Genomic DNA, 16,374 nt, shown 5'->3' with positions numbered 1-16,374 from the left:
ACACTGGACCTGAGCTATGTAAATATTCTACCAGTACTTTACAGGTGTGTAACACCATGCTATGTAAAGTAATAGACAACTGAAGGAAAGGACAGAGGAAGACGAAACAAAGGTAGAACTGTGCAGACAGAGTGAAGCCCAGAGAAATGAAACACAAATGTGCTGTGTACAGGAGAGGCATTCCAGAGAAGAGGTAGACTACAGCCTGGCAGCTGTACAAGGATATCCTCATACACTGAGTTATTAACAGGGAAGAGACTGTTTATAAGTGAGAGTGACAGCAGACAAACTACAAGAAGGCAGAGGGAGGTACCAAGGTCATAAAATAACTAAGAAAGGGACTCACATACAGAGTATTAGAGTGGAGACTGGCAGGGGGAATAGTGAGGAGGAGGGACAGAGCAACACAGCAAGAGGTAAAGAGCTTAGTTGGAGAGACGGGGGGACAGGGTGAGCAGAGGGAGACAGAAGGACTGAGTGAGTAGAGGGAGACAGAAGGACTGAGTGAGTAGGGGGAGACAGAAGGACTGAGTGAGTAGGGGGAGACAGAAGGACAGAGTGAACAGAGAGAGACAGAGGGAGCAGAGGTAGACAGAAGAAGGACTGAGTGAGCAGAGGTAGACAGAAGGACTGAGTGAGTAGGGGGGGACAGGACAGAGTGAGTAGGGGGAGACAGAAGGACTGAGTGAGTAGGGGGAGACAGGACAGAGTGAGTAGGGGGAGACAGAAGGACTGAGTGAGAAGGGGGAGACAGAAGGACAGAGTGAACAGAGAGAGACAGAAGGACAGAGGGAGCAGAGGGAGACTGAAAAGGTAGTCAGCATGAGCTCTGGAGCCTCACAAGAAATGCACTCAAACCTTTCCCAAACTAGCCCACAAATGAAGAGCAAAGGCAGAAAGAAGATCCAGTTTTCAGTGTCGGTACCCCCAAGCCAAATGGATCCCAGAGCAGTGGAGATGGTGAGTACACAGCGCTGAATGCTAATTCCATCAATATTGTTAAGTACAGCCTGTTTCTAAAATAATGATCAATGTTTGTACTACTTGTCTATATCTCTGGCGTAAGGTGCCCTCTCTTGTAAGGTGTCATAGAGTCTTCAGTCCATTCTGCATGGCATTGTAAACTTTCAATTGTCTTCTTCAGTAGGCTATCGTTCTCTTATCACACTTGTAGCTAGCATTCTTAGTATCCTGTTACAGAAGTGAAGCCTGTAACATAGCATAAGTTCATAAAAGCAAACATGAATAGCTTCTTCACCTTGCTTCCAAAGCTGGCCATCTACGCTTATGCCTTGTACACATGATTGGAATTTCCAATAGAAAAAAGTCAGCCGAATATTTTTTCGTCTGAATATCCAATGAAAAAATCCCGTCTGACTTTTTCGATCGGAAATTCCGATGGACTTAGAAAGAGAACATGTTCTCTTTTTTTCCCGATGAATTTATATCGGAAATTCCGTTCGTCTGTATGGAACTCCGACGGAGAAAAAAACATGCATGCTTAGAATCAAGTCGACGCATGTTTGGAAGCATTAAACTTCATTTTTCTTGGCTCGTCGTAGTGTCGTACGTCACCGCATTTTGGACGGTCGGAATTTTGTGTGACAGTGTGTATGCAAGACAGCTTGAACGGAATTCCGTCAGAAAAATCAGTTGGAGTTTATCCCAACAGAAATTCCGATCCTGTGTATGGGGCATTTGATTTATTTTGTTCACCCTTTGGGCTGAATGAAAGAATTGGAACATATTTCTCTCTAAACAGGGCGGATGGATGAGTCTTTCCTCCCAGATATTGCATTCTGACTTTCAGTGTCCATGGCTGTCAGAATACCCATGCAGTGTTTTTGTAGTTTGTCAAGCCAGGTTGTGCCGACAGGGCCACCCGCAAATCGAATTTTAAAGCTGCCCACATACTGAGTGAATTTTGATAATTCCTGATGAACCAGCCAAAAGTCACTTAGTGGTTAGCCATAACTCTTTTGATTGGAAAATTGTCAGCCAACAGCGGTTGCATCTGATTGGATCCAGTTGGCTATCAGAATAGAGTAGTTGACACTGCAGCTTTGTCTATCCCAGTTGTATAGAGTGGATGGAGGAATCTGTTGTAATTTTTCAGGCTAAACAAAGAATCTACCAGTGTATGTAAAGCTTAAAGTGAGTCTACACTTAAAAGTGAAGGTACTGCTAATGTGTCTCGACCCCACAACATGTTACATGTCCCAGGAGGACCGATCTGTCAGCGCATTGCAGGAAGTCAAACCTGGCTTTCAACAGGCGAATCCCCTGGGCCAATCCAATGCCCCCTAAAATAGCCCTTACATCGCCATTGTCACTCACTATTAGCCTGTGGTGGACCCCTGGCTGACGGAGACCCCTTTTACATTATTTACCATGGCCGCTGGCTCACTGCCCAAACTGGTTGCTAGCTGCTGCCTGCCTGGGGTCTAGCAACCTGTGACGTCACAAGGAGGAGCGAGGCAGAGGCCCCAGCATTCAGAGAGGAGGAGGATTTAAAGCGGAGGTTCACCCATAGAGAACACATTTTCCCCTTAGATGAATGCTCGTTTTGTCTAGGGGAATCGGCTAGTTGTTTTAAAATTTGATCCGTACTTACCCGTTTACGAGATGCATCTTCTCCGTCGCTTCCGGGTATGGGCTGCGGGACTGGGCGTTCCTTCTTGATTGACAGTCTTCCGAGAGGCTTTCCGACGGTCGCATCCATCGCATCACGATTTTCCGAAAGAAGCCAAACGTCGGTGCGCAGGCGCAGTATAGAGCCGCACCGACGTTCGGCTTCTTTCGGCTACTAGTGATGCGATGGATGCGACCGTCGGAAGCCTCTCGGAAGACTGTCAATCAAGAAGGAACGCCCGCTCCCGAAGACCCATACCCGGAAGCGACGGAGAAGATGCATCTCGAAAACGGGTAAGTACTGCTCATATTTTAAAACAACTAGCCGATTCCCCTAGACAAAACGAGCAGGAATCTAAGGGGAAAAGGTCAAAAAATAAATAAATGGGTGAACTCCCGCTTTAACTTCCTCCTCCTCGGCGCCTACTGCTTAGCTCCACCCACCTCCTCCCTGCATTTTCTCGAGTCCAGGCAGTGACATGCAGAAGAAACATCTGAGGCACTGACTGCTGCAGTGCATAATGGGAGAGACAAGTTCAGGTAAAAAAGGCAAGTAAAATCCAAAGCACTCACAGATGAAAGATCAGGGTTTAAAACATCAGTCAGGTCTCCCCAGCAGCCAGTGTTCTGTGCTGAACTGTCAGCACTTCACAGCAGAGTTCAGATTGTGTGTGTGTGTCAGCCTGGAGCTGGTAGCAAGCCTTTGCACTGTATTGCAGTGTAGTGCAGTGTGCAGAGAGGATGGTCGGCAAATAAGGTTCGGCAGATAAGTATTCTGGCAGAAGAGGAGAGGACACTGACAGATGACACCCTCTGGGGGATGGGAGGAGGACACATCCTTAGATGTCAGGGCAGGGTTCAAGCTGGGACTTGTAATCCTTCACCTTTGGGGGATGTGACCCCCCAAAAATGAAGGTTTACAGGTCCCAGCATGAACCATTCAGAGCTGAAGATGTGATGCCCCCCCCCCCCCCCCAATTAGTAAAGAACTACAGGTCCCAGCATGATCCCATGACATCTATGGGATCACAACCATATTTCTCAGGGGTTCATGCTAGAACTTGTAGTCCTTCAATTCTTTTTGGGGGAGGGGCGTCACATCCTTAACCACTTCCATACAGGGCTGTTATACACACCTCTATACCGGGCCTATTCTGGCACTTCTCTCCTACATGTACAAATCATTTTTTTGCTAGAAAATTACGCAGAACCTCCAAACATTATATATGTTTTTTTAGCAGACACCCTAGGGAATAAAACGACGGTCATTGAAACGTTTATCTTGCACAGTATTTGCGCAATAATTTTTCAAACGCCTTTTTTTGGGAAAAAAATTGTTTCATGAATTAAAAAAATAACAAAACAGTAAAGTTAGCCTAATTTTTTTGTAATATATGAAAGATGATGTTACACTGAGTAAATAGATACCTAACATGTCACGCTTTAAAATTGTGCACACTCATGGAATGGCGCCAAACTTCGGTACTTAAAAATCTCCATAGGCAACGCTTTGAAATTTTTTACAGGTTACCAGTTTAGATTTACAGAGGAGGTCTAGTGCTAGCATTGTTGCTGGCACTCTAACGCATGCGGCAATACCTCACATATGTGGTTTAAACGACATTTACATATGTCGGCGGGACTTGCGTGTGCGTTCGCTTCTGCGCACGAGCTACTGGGGACAGGGGCGTTAAAAATTTTTTTTTTTTTTTTTTTTACATATTTATTTATTCTTTTACACTTTTTTTTTTATTTTTATTTTTTTATTATCGCTTTTATTCCTATTACAAGGAATGTAAACATCCCTTGTAATAGGAATGTGTGTGACAGGTACTCTTTATGGAGAGATGCGGGGTCAATAAGACCCCACATCTCTCCTCCAGGCTGAAAAGCATGAAATCGGTGAAAAAAAATTCACCAATCTCATGATAACTGTTGCTTAGCAGCCGCAATTGCGGCTTTGTTTACTTACGGAGACCCGGGCGTGACGTCATCACATCGCGCCCGGGTCCTCCGACGGTCATAGAGATGACTGGTGACCATCTGGTCACCAATCATCTCTATGCTTCCTGCCAGCGCCGGACGATTCGTTCTCCGGGCCCCCGATGGCATGGGAGAGCCCGGAGAAGCACCGGATGGCGGCGGGAGGGGGGGATGTCCCCTCCCGCCGCCTGTAAGAACGATCTAGCGGTGGAATCGCCGCTATGATTGTTCTTACATTGTGCAGAATCGCCGGCAGAAGAGAAGGATATCTGAATGATGCCTCTAGCTGCAGGCATCATTCAGATATCCCCCCACAAAGCCCAGGACGTCATATGACGTCCACCCGGATCGTTAGAGGTCCTTTGTGGACGTCATATGACAATGGGCCGGTATTGAAGTGGTTAAATATCAGGGGTTCATGCTGGGACTTAAAGTACTACAAGTCCCCAGCATGAACCCCTCAGAGCAGAAGATTGACACCCCCATGGCCCGGTCACATCAGCAGCCAGCAGTGGGAGGGGTGTTCACCTTCCCGGGGCTCCGGTGTGTCGGACTGGTGGCAGGATTTGGGTGGCAAGTGACACTACATCTGGTGGCAGGCTATCGGTGAAAAGTGGCAAAATGCAGTTGGTAGCAGAATAGCTATACGACGGTATGTACAGCAAAAAAAATAAAAAATCAGCATACTGTCAATGTTGGAAGTGAGCACAATGTAATGTTAGAAAAATGTTTTTAGGGTGAAACTCCGCTTTAAAGAGGAGTTCCACCCAAATTTGAACTTCCGCTTATCCCACTCCTCACCCCCTTACATGCCACATTTGGCATGTAATTTTTTTTGGGGGGGGAGTGGGGGCTTCAGGAAGAGTGGGACTTCCTGTCCCACTTCCTCCTTCCTGTAGGCGACTAAGCTTAATCGCCTACAGGAAGGGGCTGCTGTAGGCGATCGCCTAGGACACGTCACAGGTGGGTGCCCGGCCGTGAAGCCGAAAGCTGTCACGGCCGGGTGCCCACACTGAGAATGAAGACGCCGGCCGGGAAGGGGGGGAGAGGAGCGGAGCCCCAGCCGGCGCGTCGCTGGAGCAGGTGAGTGTCTGTTTATTAAAAGCCAGCAGCTACACTTTTTGTAGCTGCTGACTTTTAATAAACATACAACTCCCCTTTAAGTAAACTCATGGCTAGCTTGTTTTAACCCTTTGCTTGCCATGCCATATAGGATGTACCCTTGGCTGTAAAGTGGTCAATACATGCAGTATATTTACAAGCTGCATTAGCAGTATAATTTTAATAAACATGGTGGCAGTGATTAGAACAGTACTCTGGAATTTGCACTTTAGAAGTACACAAAAATACAGTAAAACTTACAAAGTGTAACAGGTTACACTTTAATAGGGGCTACAGTCTTTCTTTTTTTTTTATTATAATTAAAATTCAGCAGCTACAAATACTGTAACTGATGACTTTTAATAAACAGACCTTCACCTGCCCAGGGATTCAGTGCTGTCTTCACCCAGGCCGGTTCTTCGCTAGGGTCACCACTAGGGATGAGCTCCGCGTTCGATTCGAACGTATGTTCGAATCGAACATCGGTCGTTCGATCGTTCGTCGAAAATCGAACAAAACGGGTCGTTCGCGCCAAATTCGAATGACACTAAACGTCCCATAATTCACTGGGGCGTTGAGCGCTGATGATTGGCCAAGCATGCTGTATGTCCATACTTGCCAACTGTCCCGTTTTTAAAGGGACAGTCCCGTCAAATAGGACCTAGTCCCGGCTAATTTAGCCTGCCGGGACTTGTCCCGGCTAGTGGGGAAGGCAGGTGCGGCTTCTGGGTCTCAGCAGGGCCGACACTTGCCTTACGGCGCCAGCGCCGACCAGGGGAAGAGGGCGGAAACTCAGAGCAGATCCGAGGGTTTGCGCAGGGTGCAGTTCACCCAGGCGCCACAGAAATGAGGGCGCTCAAGCGCCAGAGTGCTCACTGCTGCCCTCCCTCCTCCTCCTCTCCTTGTCGGCGTATGAGTCTTTCTAAGCCTGTCACTGTGAGAGCCGCTCTCACCGCCAGCCAGTCACCGACGCGACGCCGTGTCACAATATTCTTCTCCACCCGGGCGGCGCGGCGGCGGCTCCACACATTCCTCTCAGGCTCTCGTCTCCAGCTGCCGCCCAGGTGGGGTTGTTGTCGCACTCGCTCTGTAGGAGGGCGAGGGGGGATGTCATTGTCTCCTAATGAAGGAATGCACCAAAAATGTTTACTGCGGTAGTGCGCCGATTTACTCAAAAAATATTTTTAAACATACTGAAAAATATAATAAATTCGATTAAATCCGGTGAAAGTGTTGCCCTATTCCTAAATTATGTACAACAAATGTGCAAAATAATATATATATCATAAATATGTGTAAAATCACCCTCTTCAAATGCTGGGATACAACCACCAAAATATGAAAATATGATAGGAAACTTTATAAGGGTTTATTGCACATTGCATGTTAATATTTGCCATTATATTTTCATATTTTGGTGGTTGCATCCCAGCATTTGAAGAGGGTGATTTTACACATATTTATATATATAGATATATATATTATTTTGCAAATTTTTTGTACATAATTTAAGAATAGGGCATATTTGCACATTTTTCTTATGCTTATTTTGCACGTAACCTAATATTTTTTAAGGATATATTTGCACACTGTTCACATTGTTCCAACACTTTCACCGGATTTAATCGAATTTAATATATTTTACAGTATGTTTAAAAATGTTTTTTGAGTAAATCAGCGCAGTAAAATTTTTTGGTACATACTTTTTCACTTCCTTTTGGAGGTGCATATAGTACTGCAGCAGATCGTGAATATCAACTCTCTCTTGCGCCGGTGACATTTATATTATTTTGCTAATGAAGGAAGTCTATACTAATGAAGGGGGGGGGGGGGGGAGAGAGTCTGTACGGATGGGCGGATGAGTCTATACTAATGGAGGGGGCGGAGTCTGTACTAATGGAGGGGGGGTCTGTACTAATGGAGGGGGGGTATGTACTAATGGAGGGGGGGGGGGGAGTCTGTACTAATGCAGGGTGGGTGGTTTGTCTGGGGGGGTTTCTACTAATGAAGGGGGGTGGTTTGTCCTGAGGGGGGTCTGTACCAATGGAGGGGGGGTGGTTTGTCCTGGGGGGCAGCAGTGTGTGTGGGCTGCCGCTGCGGGCGACATCTGAAGGACGAGCCCAGACCACGCCGCGCTCACCACACAGGCCAGACACACGCCCCCGCAGAGCCGCCGCCGTGACTTACAAGGGTTCAGAAACAGGTAAGGGGGACCTGTTTTAAAGTTTCCTGTTTAAAAATAACACCAAATCCCTGCAATAATATATTAAGCAACCTGTATAATGTATTATTGCTGGGATTTGTAGTCCTCTGTAACTGCTGGTATTCTGCATTGCGTTTTATATAATGTATTATTGCTGGGATTTGTAGTCCTCTGTAACTGCTGTTATTCTGCATTGCATTTTATATAATGTATTGCTGGGATTTGTTGTTCCTCTCTAGCTGCTGCTGGTATTCTCCATTGTGCTGTATAATGTATTATTGCTGGGATTTGTAGTTCCTCTATAACTGGTCAGTGGAAATCTGCATTGCGCAGTATAATCATTATACAGCGTAATGGAGAATACCACCAGCTATAGAGGACTACAAATCCCAGCAATAGTACATTATACAGCGCAATGCAGAATAACGCCATCTATGCTATCTTTCTCTGTAAAAGATAAATACGTTAAACTATCACTTTAAGCATCATAACCATTAAAGCTTAATGGAGCACAGATATAATGTATGGTGTGTGTGCCTGCCTGTAATTCTCTCTTTATTGAGTAGACCCTATAATCTGATAAGTAGGCGACGATTATGCGGAGTGGGTGGAGCTTCGGGGAAGTGAGTGTGGTACTTAATTAATAGCTGTGCTGCAAAGTGTCCCTGGAAATTTTTTTCAAATGTTGGCAACTATGTATGTCCCGCATGCTTGCCCAATCACAGCGCTCAAAAAACGAAGAGCCATAATTGGCCAAAGCCAGAATGGCTTTGGCCAATTATGGCTCAGGGGGATTAGTACACGCCCCCCACTATAAAAGGCAGCCTGCACGGCTGCCTAGTGTAGTGTGTTGGCGGTTCTAGAGAAGATCAGTCAGTCAGACAGAGAGAGATAGAGAGATAGAGACACAGTGTCTTAACTAGATAGATAGATAGATAGAAAGATAGATAGAGTAGGAAGTGTAGTCAGTATAGTTAAAAGTACAGTTTGTAGAGAATATATTCACATCCTTAGGCGTTGTCAATATATTTATAAACTGTACAGCTCAGCTAGTTTATCTATCAGGCAGGAGATTGTTCTACATGCAGCGCTCTAACGTGTTGTATTGCCTGCATTAGGGATTTACTTTAAATATAATTATTCTGTGTTATTTAACGTGTGCTAGTTAATTGCACACACAGACGCATTACCTGTTACTGCACGTGTGCAATTTATTTGCACAGAAGCGCAGTCGCTGTTAATGCAACTGGGCTATTGAATTGCACAGAAACGCAGTCGCTATTACTGCGTGCGTGCTGTTTAATAGCAACTAAAGGCAGTTGGTGTCACTGCGTGCGTGCTGTTAAATCGCATTTGACCGCAGTCGCTATTACTGCGTGCGTGCTGTTTAATAGCAACTAAAGGCAGTTGGTGTCACTGCGTGCGTGCTGTTAAATCGCATTTGACCGCAGTCGCTATTACTGCGTGCGTGCTGTTTAATAGCAACTAAAGGCAGTTGGTGTCACTGCGTGCGTGCTGTTGAATCGCATTTGACCGCAGTCGCTATTACTGCGTGCGTGCTGTTTAATAGCAACTAAAGGCAGTTGGTGTCACTGCGTGCGTGCTGTTAAATCGCATTTGACCGCAGTCGCTATTACTGCGTGCGTGCTGTTTAATAGCAACTAAAGGCAGTTGGTGTCACTGCGTGCGTGCTGTTAAATCGCATTTGACCGCAGTCGCTATTACTGCGTGCGTGCTGTTTAATAGCAACTAAAGGCAGTTGGTGTCACTGCGTGCGTGCTGTTAAATCGCATTTGACCGCAGTCGCTATTACTGCGTGCGTGCTGTTTAATAGCAACTAAAGGCAGTTGGTGTCACTGCCTGCGTGCTGTTAAATCGCATTTGACCGCAGTCGCTATTACTGCGTGCGTGCTGTTTAATAGCAACTAAAGGCAGTTGGTGTCACTGCGGCTATTTTGTTACTTTACACTTGAGCCAAGTCGCTCTTACTGTGTGATTGCTGTTTAATACCATCTGAACGCAGTCGGTGTGACAGCGACTATTTTGTTACTTTACACTTGAGCCAAGTCGCTCTTACTGTGTGGTTGCTGTTTAATACCATCTGAACGCAGTTGGTGTGACAGCGACTATTTTGTTACTTTACACTTGAACCAAGTCGCTCTTACTGTGTGATTGCTGTTTAATACCATCTGAACGCAGTCGGTGTGACAGCGACTATTTTGTTACTTTACACTTGAGCCAAGTCGTTCTTACTGTGTGGTTGCTGTTTAATACCATCTGAACGCAGTTGGTGTGACAGCGACTATTTTGTTACTTCACACTTGAGCCAAGTCGCTCTTACTGTGTGGTTGCTGTTTAATACCATCTGAACGCAGTCGGTGTGACAGCGACTATTTTGTTACTTTACACTTGAGCCAAGTCGCTCTTACTGTGTGGTTGCTGTTTAATACCATCTGAACGCAGTTGGTGTGACAGCGACTATTTTGTTACTTCACACTTGAGCCAAGTCGCTCTTACTGTGTGGTTGCTGTTTAATACCATCTGAACGCAGTTGGTGTGACAGCGACTATTTTGTTACTTTACACTTGAACCAAGTCGCTCTTACTGTGTGATTGCTGTTTAATACCATCTGAACGCAGTCGGTGTGACAGCGACTATTTTGTTACTTTACACTTGAGCCAAGTCGCTCTTACTGTGTGGTTGCTGTTTAATACCATCTGAACGCAGTTGGTGTGACAGCGACTATTTTGTTACTTTACACTTGAGCCAAGTCGCTCTTACTGTGTGGTTGCTGTTTAATACCATCTGAACGCAGTCGGTGTGACAGCGACTATTTTGTTACTTTACACTTGAGCCAAGTCGCTCTTACTGTGTGGTTGCTGTTTAATACCATCTGAAAGCAGTTGGTGTGACAGCGACTATTTTGTTACTTTACACTTGAACCAAGTCGCTCTTACTGTGTGATTGCTGTTTAATACCATCTGAACGCAGTCGGTGTGACAGCGACTATTTTGTTACTTTACACTTGAGCCAAGTCGCTCTTACTGTGTGGTTGCTGTTTAATACCATCTGAACGCAGTTGGTGTGACAGCGACTATTTTGTTACTTTACACTTGAACCAAGTCGCTCTTACTGTGTGATTGCTGTTTAATACCATCTGAACGCAGTCGGTGTGACAGCGACTATTTTGTTACTTTACACTTGAGCCAAGTCGCTCTTACTGTGTGGTTGCTGTTTAATACCATCTGAACGCAGTTGGTGTGACAGCGACTATTTTGTTACATAACACCTGAACGCATAACTATGGCTGGAAGGACAAAGAGAGGCAGAGAGTCACGAGGGCAAGCAGGCTCTGCATCTAGAGGTAACGCTGGTGATGGATGTGGTGCATCCTGTTCAGCACGTGGCCGTGGCCGCTCGTCCTTCTTTTCGGGAGCTGGCCGTGTTGAGCCTCAACATGCTGAGAAATTAGTTGAGTGGATGACCAAGCCGTCCTCATCCTCCTCATCCTCTCTCACACAGACTGATTATAGTTTGTCTGGCAAAGCAGCTGCCAAGGCGTCCTCTACCCTCTGCACAATGGGATCACACAATCCTTCCCTAGTCCCACCGTGTCCGCCTGAGGAGTCCCCCGAACTGTTTCAACACAGTGTTGGGTACATGCTAGCTGAAGATGCACAGCGTTTTGAAGACTCCGATGACGGAACACTGATAGAGGAAGGCATTGATGTGAGCCCAGGGAGAGGGGGTGGCCGAGAGGGACAACAATCTGGGAGTGATGTTCCCCCAGCTGGAGCATACTGCCAGGTTGTCGCCAGTGATGATGAGGAGGGAGGGGATGATGAGGTCATTGACTCTACCTGGGTGCCTGGTAGGAGAGAGGAGGAGGAGGAAGAGGACGAGGCACAGGCACATCTTCAAAGAGGCAGGAAGCCCTCCAGGGGTCAGCTTAAGGGCAGTACACCAACTGCATTACGTGGCGCTGCTGTGTCTCAACGGTACAGCAAAAGTTCTTTGGTGTGGGCCTTTTTTGAAACCTGTCCATCAGATGCTACCTTTGCTGTTTGCAACATATGTCTCAAGCGTATCTCGCGTGGCCAAAACATCACCCGCTTGGGCACCACATGCTTGTCCAGACATATGTCGACCTGCCATGCAGCTCGTTGGCAGGCATACCAGAAAGACCCACACCAAAGACCAAAGCGGTCCTCCCCTTGCCCTTCTGTGACCTCAAACCCCACTAGACCCCCAGTCCTCTCTGCAGCCTGCACCGAAGGTGTAGAAATAGGTGTGTCACAACGTAGTAGTGGTAGTACATCCGGCCAATCTACTGATATTACCAGACAAATTTCCCTGCCCCAGCTGCTGCAGCGCCGAAAGAAGTACGCTCCCAGCCATCCACATGCCCAGCGGTTGAATGCTAGCTTAGCAAAATTGCTAGCACTTCAACTGCTACCTTTTCAGTTGGTAGATTCTGCCCCCTTCCGTGAGTTTGTGGAATGTGCAGTACCTCAGTGGCAAGTACCCAAACGCCACTTTTTTTCACGGAAGGCGATTCCGGCTCTCTACCGGCATGTGGAAGGCAATGTCCATACCTCGCTGGACAGGGCGGTCAGTGGTAAGGTGCATCTTACCGTTGACTCATGGTCCAGCAGGCATGGACAGGGACGTTACCTGTCTTTTACGGCCCATTGGGTGACTCTGCTGGCAGCTGGGAAGGACGCAGGTCAAGGCACAGTAGTTTTGGAGGTTGTTCCACCACCACGCCTCCAAAACACTACAACTGCTTGTGACACACCTCTCTCCTCCACCCCTCCTCTTCTTCTTCCTCTGTGGCCTCTTCCTGTGGTGATGTTGGCTCAGAACCAGCCGTGCTCCGTAGGCGTACGACGGGCTACGCAGGAATGCAGGCCAAGAGATGCCATGCGGTCCTAGAGCTGGTGTGCTTGGGAGACAGGAGCCACACTGGGGAAGAGGTTCTTTCAGCTCTGCAGGGGCAGGCTCAGAGGTGGTTGACGCCACGCCAGCTGAAGCCTGGAATGGTGGTCAGCGATAATGGCACCAACCTCCTCTCTGCCCTGCGACGTGGAAAACTCACCCATGTGCCCTGTTTTGCGCATGTTCTCAATTTGGTGGTGCAGCGGTTCTTGGGCAGGTACCCTGGCTTACAGGATGTCCTGAGGCAGGCCAGGAAAGTCTGTGTGCATTTCCGGAGGTCATATAATGCCACTGCTCGGCTGACAGACCTCCAGAGGGAATACAACCTGCCCAAGAACCGCCTAATCTGTGACATGCCCACCAGATGGAACTCTACGTTGGCCATGCTGCAGCGGCTGCACACGCAGCAGAGGGCCATCAATGAGTACCTGTGCCAATATGGCAGCAGAACTGGCTCAGGGGAGCTTGGGTTTTTTTCACCACGCCAGTGGGCCTTGATCAGGGATGCATGCACTGTCCTGTCACCATTTGAGGAGGCCACAAGGATGGTGAGCAGTGACAGTGCATGCATCAGTGAGACTGTCCCGCTTATTCACATGTTGGAGCACACCCTACGTGGAATAATGGACAGGGCCCTTGAGGCAGAACAGAGGGAGGAAGAGGAGGACTTCCTTACCTCTCAAGGCCCCCTTTATCCAGACAGTGGTCCTGCTTGCCCACCTAGCATACAGGAAGAGAAGGAGGAGGATGAGGAGGAGGGGGATGATTGTATCAGCAGCATGGAGGTGGAGCCTAGCACTCAGCATCAACAGCAGCAGTCTTCAAGGGATCATTTACAGTCCCAAGGAACACGTGGACTTTTACGTGGCTGGGATGAGGTGGCTGAGGATCCTGTCGTCCTCAGTGACCCAGAGGACTGTGCCCCGAATGCCTCTGCAAACCTACGCTGCATGGCCTCCCTGATTCTGCAAAGCCTGCGTAAGGATCCTCGTGTACGTGCTATCAAGGAGAGGGATCATTACTGGCTGGCAACTCTCCTTGATCCACGTTACAAGAGTAAGGTAACGGATCTTATGTTGCCATCGCAGAGGGAGCAGAAGATGAAACTACTGCGGGAGGCCTTGCAGAAGGGTCTGTGCAATGCGTTCCCAGAACCGGGGGGATTACCAAAACCTGGCCCTGGACAACGTCTTGCTGAGGCTTCGGTGAGTCAGAGAAGGAGCGGTGGAGAAGGTGGCCGTCTGACCGATGCGTTCAGACAATTTTTTAGTCCGCAGCCCCAAGGTCTGACCGGTTCCAGCAACCATCGCCAGCGTCTGGTTTACATGGTCCGGGAATACCTAGCGGCAAGATCCGACTTGGACACCTTCCCCACGGAAAATCCTCTGGCTTACTGGGTCTTGAGGATGGATCACTGGCCAGAGCTTGCACAGTACGCAATTGAGCTACTGGCTTGCCCTGCATCCAGTGTTCTTTCAGAACGTACATTCAGTGCTGCTGGAGGCTTTGTGACCGATCACAGGGTACGCCTCTCCACCAACTCTGTTGATCGACTGACCTTCATCAAAATGAATCAGGCTTGGATCAACACCGGCTACCAAGCACCTGATGCTGATGTTACTGAATAAGAATTTTGTGTTGAAATATCAGATCCCTTTGAGACTGCTGATGCTGAGTGACTGTCCTGTTGTGCTGCTGATGGAATATCCTTCTCCTCCTCACTTTTCATGCTGTTAGCTAGTAAGAAATTTAGTTTTTCTGTGCTCCGCCACCAGTGCCTAAGGCCTAATTTTTCTGCCCCTGTTTAACAGGGGCGCCTAATAACAATTTTTGATGCAATACTTTGCACGTGGCCTAAGGCCTAATTTTTGTGCCCCTGTGTAACAGGGGCGTCTAATAACAATTTTTGATGCAATACTTTGCACGTGGCTCCTTGTTGCGCTCCAATTACAGATATTGGGAGGGGTTGCAGTGTTATGTTGCGCCTAATAACAATTTTGGATGCAATACTTTGCACGTGGCCTAAGGCCTAAGGCCTAATTTTTCTGCCCCTGTGTAACAGGGGTGTCTAATAACAATTTTTGATGCAATACTTTGCATGTGGCCTAAGGCCTAAGGCACAATTTTTGTGCCCCTGTGTAACAGGGGCGTCTAATAACAATTTTTGATGCAATACTTTGCACGTGGCCTAAGGCACAATTTTTGTGCCCCTGTGTAACAGGGGCGCCTAATAACAATTTTTGATGCAATACTTTGCACGTGGCTCCTTGTTGCGCTCCAATTACAGATATTGGGAGGGGTTGCAGTGGTATGTTGCGCCTACGGACACATTTTTATGCCCCTGTGTAACAGGGGCACCTAATAATTTTTGATGCAATACTTTGCACGTGGCTCCTTGTTGCGATCCAATTACAGATATTGGGAGGGGTTGCAGTGTTATGTTGCGCCTATGGACACATTTTTATGCCCCTGTGTAACAGGGGCACCTAATAACAATTTTTGATGCAATACTTTGCATGTGGCTCCTTGTTGCGCTCCAATTACAGATATTGGGAGGGGTTGCAGTGTTATGTTGCGCCTACGGACACATTTTTATGCCCCTGTGTAACAAGGGCGCCTAATAACAATTTTTGATGCAATACTTTGCACGTGGCTCTTTGTTGCGCTACAATTACAGATATTGGGAGGGGTTGCAGTGTTATGTTGCGCCTACGGACACATTTTTATGCCCCTGTGTCACAGGGGCACCTAATAACAATTTTTGATGCAATACTTTGCACGTGGCTCCTTGTTGCGCTCCAATTACAGATATTGGGAGGGGTTGCAGTGTTATGTTGCGCCTACGGACACATTTTTATGCCCCTGTGTAACAAGGGCGCCTAATAACAATTTTTGATGCAATACTTTGCACGTGGCTCTTTGTTGCGCTACAATTACAGATATTGGGAGGGGTTGCAGTGTTATGTTGCGCCTACGGACACATTTTTATGCCCCTGTGTAACAAGGGCGCCTAATAACAATTTTTGATGCAATACTTTGCACGTGGCTCTTTGTTGCGCTACAATTACAGTATGTTTGAGGGGTGCCCTTTTTTCTACAATTTTGCTTTCCCAAAAAGATAATGCCACCCCCCCACCACCCCTAAAATAATCGAGATATTGTTCCCACACAGCACGTGCGCAACCAGTATTAAATTACTTTGTTCTTATAATAATTTAATGTTGTGCAGGGACATTTCTAAACATGTGCCACTACTAGAGACACACAGCAGGTGTGATATTTGAAGGAATTTTTCATTTTTTTTTTTTCACTTTAATATGGTGGCACGCTGCATCTGGTGGCAAGTGACACACTGCATCTGGTGGCACGCTGCATCTGGTGGCAAGTGACACACTGCATCTGGTGGCACGCTGCATCTGGTGGCAAGTGACACACTGCATCTGGTGACACGCTGCATCTGGTGGCAAGTGACACACTGCATATGGTGGCACGATGCATCTGGTGGCAAGTGACACACT

General features: G+C 47.3%; 1 protein-coding gene across 1 annotated transcript in view; it reads left to right on the top strand.

Annotated features, from left to right (window-relative positions):
- The first annotated feature begins 245 nt into the window (after positions 1 to 245).
- The window catches only part of PPP1R1B (protein phosphatase 1 regulatory inhibitor subunit 1B), a 555,578-nt gene continuing 539,449 nt past the window's right edge, over positions 246 to 16,374 (top strand). Inside the window, exon 1 of the mRNA XM_040331403.1 lies at positions 246 to 960. Coding sequence (XP_040187337.1) covers positions 823 to 960 — 138 coding nt within the window. The 5' untranslated portion in view covers positions 246 to 822. The remainder of the gene's footprint in view (positions 961 to 16,374) is intronic.

This window comes from Rana temporaria, chromosome 12, assembly GCF_905171775.1.
Source record: "Rana temporaria chromosome 12, aRanTem1.1, whole genome shotgun sequence".
Lineage (NCBI taxonomy): Eukaryota > Metazoa > Chordata > Amphibia > Anura > Ranidae > Rana > Rana temporaria.
Note: the sequence above shows the minus strand (reverse complement) of the source record. Positions and strands in the feature narration are given on the sequence as shown.